The 10,305-nt window shown below is 34.0% G+C and overlaps 1 protein-coding gene across 3 annotated transcripts in view; it reads left to right on the top strand.

Annotated features, from left to right (window-relative positions):
* Positions 1–7,378, top strand: part of ATF1 (activating transcription factor 1) — a 58,947-nt gene extending 51,569 nt beyond the window's left edge. For all 3 annotated transcript variants that reach the window (XM_014542139.1, XM_005869264.2, XM_005869265.2), the window contains 3 exons: positions 2,186–2,368; positions 2,454–2,613; positions 5,838–7,378. In XM_014542139.1, the coding sequence (XP_014397625.1) occupies positions 2,186–2,368; positions 2,454–2,613; positions 5,838–5,982 (488 nt within the window). In that variant the 3' untranslated portion in view covers positions 5,983–7,378. The remainder of the gene's footprint in view (positions 1–2,185; positions 2,369–2,453; positions 2,614–5,837) is intronic.
* Positions 7,379–10,305: the final 2,927 nt, after the last annotated feature.

The following is a 10,305-nucleotide window of genomic DNA, read 5'->3' as shown; positions in this document are numbered from 1 at the left end:
AGATCATCATGTGATATTTATCTTTCTCTGACTGACTTATTTCACTTAACATAATGCTCTTCAGTTCCATCCATGTTATTGCAAATAAGAATTTCTTATTTCACTTAACATAATGCTCTTCAGTTCCATCCATGTTATTGCAAATGGTAAGAATTTCTTTTTTTTACCGCAGCATAGTATTCCATTGTGTAGATGTACCACAGTTTTCTAATCCATTCATTTGCTGATGGGCACTTAGGCTGTTTCCAAATCTTAGCTATGGTGAATTGTGCTGCTATGAACATAGGGGTGCATATTTATTTTCACATATATTTCACATCAAATGATGTATATATATCTATACATTTGTTAGTATAATTTCACATTTTCATACAAATACAGTTGACCCTTAAACAACAGGGGATTTGGGGTGCTGATCCTCATGCAGTCAAACATCTTCATATAACTTTTGACTCCCCCAAAAACTTAATTACTAATAAATAGCCTACTGTTGACCAGAAGCTTTATTAGCAACATAAATTGTCAGTTAACCCATAATTTGTATGTTTACATATTATATATTGTATTCTTACAATAAAGTAAGCTACAAAAAAAAGCATAAGGAAAATACATTTGTAATACTGTATGTATTTAGTGAAAACCCGCATATAAGTGGATCCACACTCTAAAACTGTGTTTTTCAAGGGTCAATTGTATATCAGTCCATGTGAGCATAGAAAAAGATTAGGAAGGATGTGCACCAAAAATAATGGTGGTAGTGGGAGTAAGGGTTGGCCAGTGGAATAAATATAGATAGTGGGACATTTACTTTTTATTTTATTTATATATTTATATTAATATATGTGGGGGAGTATATAATATGTGTTGCAGGGAAGGAGATTGAAAGTAATTGCTAATAAAATTTTAAACAATTCCCTGCATATAAACAATTTTAATGTCTTCTAAAGTTATATATTAAAGTATGTGGGAATATTTGTTGTGTGGTAGTGGGGGAGGGAATAATTAGAAACTCCTGCAAAAGTATTTTTATTTAAAATTCACACACTGACATATGTATTTTGGCCTAATGGTAGGCAAAGCGTAAAATGGGAAAATGTTACATAATTATAATCTGAAAAGTGGGTATAGAGCTGAGGCATTAGATTCTGAAGGGGATTTATTATATGGGAACTGCAAAATGCTGAGTTGTTTTCTATTTGGTCATGCATCATGGGCATTTCATTTAAGGTTTCAGGGGAAAGCATTGACATCCTATATAATCAAAGGGTAATATCAAAATTGTCCCCTTGACTGGGAGTTTGACCGGAGTTCAATCAGGGGGCATGGCTGGCCCGCCAACTGCCTGGGCCCCCTCTCCCCGGCCGGTCCCACCCCCAACCTGCCCCCCACACCCCGACCAGGGGCGGGGCCGGCCAGCTAACCTCCCACATCCCCTCCCCCTGGCCTGATGGGACCGATTGGGCCGGGCTGGCCAGACCCCACCTGTGCACAAATTTGTGCACTGGGCTTCTAGTTAAGTAAAATTAAGTGAGAAATGCTTGTGGGAAGCTTAGAAGTGTGATCTTATGGTAGCTTTCTGATGACTTAACTTTATTGGTGATTTTTGCTAGGAAGTGACTAAATTATATTTTTTAAATATCACTTAACATTTAATGTCTAACAGCAGTTACCACTAGAGAGTGGAGCTAAGAAACAGAGTTTGAAGATTTACTTTTTCATTATGTAATCTTTTATCCTATTTGATGTTTTCTATGTGCACACTTATCTATTAAAAATATTTTGTTACAATCTCTTTTATGCTTCTTTTGGAAAAAATTACAGCTGTATTAATGTTTCCTTCTAATTATTTTTCCTTTAAAAGTGAGCCATCAGTGCCCTCTCAATATTCTAAACTGCTGTGACAACATTAGCAGTTAGCATGGAGTGGTCCATAGAGCCCAAAATGTGCCTTGACCACTTCTATTGTAGAAATTGAGATTAAGACTAGTGCATCTAAACTATAAAATTTTATAAAGAAATGCCATTTTATTTCCTGTACATATAGTTCACCCAAAGTGGTCAACAGTTGTTTGGCAGAACTGCTTTCAAGCCTGTTTTACTTTTTTGTTTGTTTGTTTTTCATGAATTCTTTGCAATTAGTGTATTGTATAGCCTTATAATAGCTATGTTCTCTCTTTGGTTAAAGTTGCCATTGCCCCTAATGGAGCCTTACAGCTGGCCAGTCCAGGCACAGATGGAGTACAGGGACTTCAGACACTAACCATGACAAATTCAGGCAGTACTCAACAAGGTACAACAATTCTCCAGTATGCACAGACCTCTGATGGACAGCAAATACTTGTGCCCAGCAACCAGGTGGTTGTACAAAGTAAGTATGTTTAAGTACCTATGGAATGTATCCCAAAGTTCTTTTAAAGACACTTATGAATTAACTCATTCTTTTGACCACCCAGCTGCATCAGGAGATATGCAGACATATCAGATTCGTACCACACCTTCAGCGACTTCGCTGCCACAGACTGTGGTGATGACATCTCCTGTGAGTCTTACATCTCCGACAACTAAGACAGATGACCCCCAGTTGAAAAGAGAAATAAGGTTGATGAAAAACAGGTGGGTAGTGAAATTATACTGTCAGAATGGTAATGTTTTTGCAAATCTCAAAATATAACCAGGTGTTAACTGGAATTGTTTATAGGAAATAAGAAGAGAGGTTTATATCAGCTTTATTTTACTGAGTGTTTGATTATGTCTAGTTTATTTCCAATGGATCCGTGAGCCCCATTGCTCAATCTCTTTATTTAATATATTGACCTAGAGTTCTTTTATTGTTATTATACCCTTTGAATAGCACTGTTAAGCAAAGCTTTTCAAACAGTATATTTTGTTCTTGTTGGGCTGACATAGTTAAATAAAAATAATAATCTGCTGCTTGCCACAGCAAGAAGAATTAGTGGATTCTGCCTAATACCTAGTTTAATTACTGACACAGAAATGCTCCTAAAAATGAATTTTGACATGAAAACAGATTAGTAACTTAACCCCCAGAAACATTTACTTTTATTTTAAATGTATTTTAAACATTGCTATATGCACTAAAACTATAAAAATAAACCAAAGATTGACGGTAGCAATTGCTTCTGGGCAAGAGGCAGGGGTATGGATGTGATCAGGGATAGCACAGAGGGCCCTTCAACAGGGTAGATAACATTTTTGCACAGTAAGTTGGGTGTTGGGTTTACATTCGTTCATTTATTATGCTTCATAACTTATATCTACATCACATCTGTGAGTACTACTTCAGAAAAATGTTTGAAACTGCAGTAATTTAGAAGGCAACTTAGTAAGGTGTTTTATTTCCTATGACTTGCCATCTTGAAAATAATAACGGAAGTAATATTACATTCAAATTAGTGACAAAAGTCATAAAATACTTAGTAAATTTAACAAGAAAGGCATAGAATCCACATTTTTAAAATCTTATTGGGAGGTAAAACAGTATCTGAACAAACAGAAAATACTATGTTCTTTGATTAAGCCATAATAAGTATATTCTTTCAGAATTCACGTATAAATGTAATGTGTTTAAATTAGAATTTTTGTAAATCTTTATAGAATTGGACAAAATAAGCTAAAAGGAAGAAATAAGTATTCAGGAATAGTCAAGAACAGAAAGAGGTTACTTTGTCTTGTTAGGCATTGAAACATACTCTAAAAAGCCATTGTAATCATAACTTGGTATCAGTGAAGGGGGCAGGCAATAACATTAGCAAATGGCAAAGGGAGGCCAGAAATCGCCTGTGCTAGTTAAGTACACTTGTGAAGGATGGCTTAATTAATAAAAGATACTCAATCAACTCTACATTTGAAAGAAAATTAAATTGGATTCCTATTTTTTATACCGTGAACAAAAATAATTCTAGATGAATTAAAGCCTTATGAAAATTAAGCAATAAAATTTCTAAGATGAAATTTAGAAATATGTAGTGCATGGCATTTTAATTTAAGCCAAGGAAAAGAGAGACTAAAGAGCATTTATGACAGGAGATAAAAAAAATATGAGATGTCAAATGGTAAATTACAAAATAATGTAAAAACATTTAAAGGATTAATATGTATAATGAACAGAAAGTTCCTAGGTTGTTTGTCTTTCTAATAATTTCTCATTGTAAAGTGACCGAAAGGTATGAAGGGACAAAGGTATATATAAATAGGCAATTTACATAAGAGCAGATCCAAAAGACCAATAAAAGTTTTGAAAAATGCTCGATCTCATTAGTAATGAGGAAAATGGAAATTAACAAAAACAACATGGCAAAAATCTATGTACCAACATAGAAACATCATTAAAACAGTTTGGGCATAAAATGAATTGGCAGAACCCTAACTGGTTTGGCTCAATGGATACAGCATCGGCTTGTGGACTGAAGGGTCCTGGGTTCAATTCCTGTCAAGGGTATATGCCTGGGTTGCGGTCTCAGTCCCTGGTGTACGGCATGCAGGAGGCAGCCAATCAATGATTCTCTCTCATCATTGATGTTTCTATCTCCCTTCCCCTTTCTGAAATCAACAAAAATACATTTTTAAAAAATCAAGTGGCAGATAATATCTACAGTACATAGTATACTCAAGTAATACTTTTTACTTCTATCTATATATATAAAACTTATATGTGACTTGATAGAAATATTCTAAGAGGACATGTACAAAACTGAGTATCAATCATTGTTTGTATTTATTACAGTAAAATGTATTGAAAAAATTATTTTTATTCAACAAATGAAAATTAATTTGAAAAATAAAATATGAAAATTTAAAGAATCTGTGCGTCAAAAATTAAGCAGAGGACCCCTAAATTTCACTCCTTGGTATTAATCCAAGAGAAATAGGACATATTTACAAAGAGATGGCACAAGAACATGTACAGCAACTATAACTAGAAGCAGGCCAACACAGTGGATCAACAAATTGTAGTGATATTCATACAATGAAATATGCCCTAAAATATAAAAGAACAAACCAGCATACAGCAACATGAATGAGCCTTAAAAATAAACTGAATAAGCCCTAGCCACTGTTGCTCAGTGGTTGGCTTGTCCACCCCGGTATCTGGGTTGTGGGTTTTATCCCCAGCCTTCCTTGGCCCTGGTTGGGGCAACTGATGGATGTCTCTCTTACGTCAATGTTTCTCTCTCTCCACCCTCCCCCCCCTCCTCACTCTACATATCAATGGCAAAAATATCCTCAGGTGAGGATTAACAATTCAGTGGTCACAGGTTTGATTCCCGTAAATACTTGGATTCATTCCCCACTCCCAGTTGAGGTGCATGCAGGAGGCAACCAGTCAATGTGTCTCTCACATCCATGTTTCTCTCTCCCTCTCCCCTCCCACTCTCTGAAAAGCAACAGAAAAAAATATCCTCAGGTGAGGATTAACAGAGAAAAAAGAAATATACTGAATTAAAGGAGACCAAGCACAAGTGTGTACCTATTGTATAACTGTTATATGAAGTTTTAGATCAGGAACATCTTCATTGATGGTGATAAAATCAGAACAGCAGTTGCTAGAGGAGAGAACTGACCAGAAACGGGCATGAGAGAACTTTCTGGGACAATAAAAATGTTCTGGCCTTGGTAGATGTGTGGGCTATACAGGTGTATGTGTGTGCATTTGCCAAAACTAGCTGAATTCTACACTTGAGATCTACATTTCATTGTATATAGGTGAGAACTTAACTTTTTAAATGAGGAAAAGATGAGCAGGGAAATTGCTACAGGGCATTTACCACTTTAGAGAAGGTGAGTGTTTTCTGACGTGGTTTTTATGCTTATTTTAGAGAAGCTGCTCGCGAATGTCGCAGGAAGAAGAAAGAATACGTGAAATGCCTGGAAAACCGAGTTGCAGTCCTGGAAAATCAAAATAAAACTCTAATAGAGGAGTTAAAGACTTTGAAGGATCTTTATTCCCATAAAAGTGTTTGATATTTAAGAAAATATTTTGTGGACTTGCCTAAAAATTAAATGGATTTTTTTCTTTTTAGTGGAGTTTTATAAATTAAAAGGTCAAAAATGAAGCTTTTATTTAGGCTTTTGCAACTCAAAGATAAATGTCTTATGCAAGTTATGCAAGAGAACTGGTGACAGAGGATAAAGTGGCAAATGACCTCAAGGAAGATACTGGCACAACTGGAAACTGTAAAAAGCATACTATAGAAGCAGGAAGCGAACATTCACCAATCGGAATTTTCTAAATAACAGTAGTTGTCAATAATCCAAAAATGGCAGATAAGATGAAATTTGGTAAATTTTCAAAATTAAATCTATTTACCCTATAGGTCTGCATTTCATATACTGTTTCCTAAAATTTACTTTTTTCAATTGTGTGTGTGTGTGTGTGTGTGTGTGTATTTTATTTCTGCCAATAAATTCTAAATTACCAAAAGAAAAACTAATACATAACCAGATATAAATAATTATGTGTTCTGATTTACACTTGTTCTATTGTCAAGTCTTTTAAATGGGTTTTAAGTTTGTTTATTGGACTTGACAGCATCTTGAAGAGTGGATTAAAATACTTTTGAGGCCTTGTCCTAACAGGCATCTAAGGTACATGAATGGGGTGTAGTGTTTTTGTACATTTATTATCAGAATGGAAAGAAAACTGTTTAAAAGTTTGACACTTTTAAATAGTTGGTTTTTGGTGGTAATTCTGGGAATGGTGATTTTCTACAAATATATAGCAGATTGTTTTTTGATTCTATATTCTGTAAGCAGTTGAATATACATCACTTATTCTGTTGTGCTTTAATAGAATGGAATGTTTACAGGCCCTTGAGGTGATATTAGAGTATTTTTTAAAAAAAACTTCTGACGATGCATACCAAAGTTTTCCAAGAGGATTTTATAATTGATTTAATGCAAGGTTTATCAGATTCTAAAATAGTACAGTTATTAAAGCAATTTTATGCTAGAGACTATTTTGTAATGTAGTGAATGGTACATTTATAAAAGTGACTGTCAATATATTTTTATAGCTAATCTTTATAAATTCTAAAGTTGAGTTTTTAATGATTATTTTAAATGTTTATATAGTTTGTTTAGTAAAAAAATATTTTGCCTCTCAAAGTATCATTTTTATATTATGGGAAGTTTCAGATTGGCTAATCTCTGGATTCTAAGTTTTATATAGTTTTTCCAGAGTTCACAAATGCTGTCAGTGTTTAACTTCTGTATTCCAATTTCTATACACTTTGAAATTGTACTGCAAAACTATTGTGCGCTTCTTATACAATATGTATCATATTGTTGTCTATGAAATTAAAGGACATTTGATAAAATTAAGTTTGCTGAATGTAGAATACATTGTTTGATATATAAATTACAAGCTCCTGATAGCCATTCTGTTAATTATACTAAGTATAATGCATTTCTAGTTTTAAAATGAGGATCAATTTACAATTCTGGTCTCCATAGCCTATTTTAAGAGGGAATATGTTGTATGTTTTGATTTATTTAGAATCAGTTGCAATAAACTAATGAAGTTTTTTGTTCTACAAGTGTTTAGGACATGGTTAAGAAGCCTGTTACACAGAAATATTAACACAGTTGATAAGTTTGTATTTAACCCTAACGAAGTATTTATTAATAAGATCTTTTCAAATTGGACTCCATTTAGTTGGCAGCAGCTTATGAGAAGAAAAAAAGTTTGATCACCAGTGGGATTACTTTTATCACTATTTTGTAAAGCCAGTCTTAAACTAGTGGCCCAATAGCTTGAAGAATAGGAGGAGGTAGGGTCACTGGGTTATATCTTGAGTTATGGTGTGACAGTCAATTTGCATATTCCTTTTATTAGATGAGCTTGCTGGTTAAACCTGTTCTTTCTCCAGTTAAAAGAGTTTTTTAAAAGAATATATTGGATAGATGTCATGCTTGGCTGCAATTGAGATAATGTAGTCCATGCTGCCTTAATAGTTGGACATCCATAAATATTTGTAAACTCTCCGCTATCTACAGACTTCTGGTGTAGGGCCTTGCTCACTAGATCAAGTTACCTTAGTCTTGCTGTATGTAACAGACATGGGAAAGACACTGAGGATTCTGTTAAGTGCATACCATGTTATTCTAGATGTTTTTTTAATATTTTAAAAATATTTTTTATTGATTTCAGGGAGGAAGGAAGAGAGAGAAACATCAATGATGAGAGAGAATCATTGATAGGCTGCCTCCTGCACACCCCCTACTACGGATCGAGCCCACAACCTGGGCATGTGCCCTTGACTGGAATCGAACCTGGGACCCCAGTCTGCAGGCCAGTGCTCTATCAACTGAGCCAAACCGGCTAGGGCTGTTTTTCTAATTTGAATCCAATGTCAAGCTAATGGAATTTTAAAGGTGATTATAATCCGAACCTGAATTAGAATTCAAAAATTCAATAGACTAGTGCAATTACTTTCTTAGCTCAGAACACTATTTTATATAAATGTATTATCAATTTATTTATATGTTATATTGATGGAAATACCTTGCCCATGAATACATCTTGAGCATATAAATTTATTGACCAGAGCATGAAGAATGGGCATATGCTAGAGCTTCAGAAATCTTACTACATTTATCTTATTTATCCAGAAATTATATCAAAACTAGTGACCCGGTGCATGAAATTTGTGCACATTTAAAGGGAATTAATTAGAGGAAATATTTTAATATTGCTATTTGCCCTTACTCTATAATAGAAGTGTCAGAGAGGCTATTTTGTAATGTAGTGAATGGTACATTTATAAAAGTGACTGTCAATATATTTTTATAGCTAATCTTTATAAATTCTAAAGTTGAGTTTTTAATGATTATTTTAAATGTTTATATAGTTTTTTTAGTAAAATAAGATTTTTCCTCTCAAAGTATCATTTTTATATTATGAAAGTAAAGTTTCACATTGGCTAATATCTGGATTCTAAGTTTCATATACAGTTTTTCCAAAGTTCACAAATGCTGTCAGTATACCAATGTTTAACTTCTGTTTTCCAATTTCTATACACTTTGAAATTGTACTGCAAAACTATTGTGCGCTTCTTATACAATATGTATCATATTGTTGTCTATGAAATTAAAGGACATTTGATAAAATTAAGTTTGCTGAATGTAGAATACATTGTTTGATATATAAATTACAAGCTCCTGATAGCCATTCTGTTAATTATACTAAGTATAATGCATTTCTAGTTTTAAAATGAGGATCAATTTACAATTCTGGTCTCCATAGCCTATTTTAAGAGGGAATATGTTGTATGTTTTGATTTATTTAGAATCAGTTGCAATAAACTAATGAAGTTTTTTGTTCTACAAGTGTTTAGGACATGGTTAAGAAGCCTGTTACACAGAAATATTAACACAGTTGATAAGTTTGTATTTAACCCTAACGAAGTATTTATTAATAAGATCTTTTCAAATTGGACTCCATTTAGTTGGCAGCAGCTTATGAGAAGAAAAAAAGTTTGATCACCAGTGGGATTACTTTTATCACTATTTTGTAAAGCCAGTCTTAAACTAGTGGCCCAATAGCTTGAAGAATAGGAGGAGGTAGGGTCACTGGGTTATATCTTGAGTTATGGTGTGACAGTCAATTTGCATATTCCTTTTATTAGATGAGCTTGCTGGTTAAACCTGTTCTTTCTCCAGTTAAAAGAGTTTTTTAAAAGAATATATTGGATAGATGTCATGCTTGGCTGCAATTGAGATAATGTAGTCCATGCTGCCTTAATAGTTGGACATCCATAAATATTTGTAAACTCTCCGCTATCTACAGACTTCTGGTGTAGGGCCTTGCTCACTAGATCAAGTTACCTTAGTCTTGCTGTATGTAACAGACATGGGAAAGACACTGAGGATTCTGTTAAGTGCATACCATGTTATTCTAGATGTTTTTTTAATATTTTAAAAATATTTTTTATTGATTTCAGGGAGGAAGGAAGAGAGAGAAACATCAATGATGAGAGAGAATCATTGATAGGCTGCCTCCTGCACACCCCCTACTACGGATCGAGCCCACAACCTGGGCATGTGCCCTTGACTGGAATCGAACCTGGGACCCCAGTCTGCAGGCCAGTGCTCTATCAACTGAGCCAAACCGGCTAGGGCTGTTTTTCTAATTTGAATCCAATGTCAAGCTAATGGAATTTTAAAGGTGATTATAATCCGAACCTGAATTAGAATTCAAAAATTCAATAGACTAGTGCAATTACTTTCTTAGCTCAGAACACTATTTTATATAAATGTATTATCAATTTATTTATATGTTATATT

The sequence above is a fragment of the Myotis brandtii genome, unplaced genomic scaffold, assembly GCF_000412655.1.
Source record: "Myotis brandtii unplaced genomic scaffold, ASM41265v1 scaffold29, whole genome shotgun sequence".
In the NCBI taxonomy this organism is placed as follows: Eukaryota; Metazoa; Chordata; class Mammalia; order Chiroptera; family Vespertilionidae; genus Myotis; species Myotis brandtii.
The sequence above is the reverse complement of the archived record's forward strand: the minus strand, read 5'-3'. Positions and strand labels throughout refer to the sequence as shown.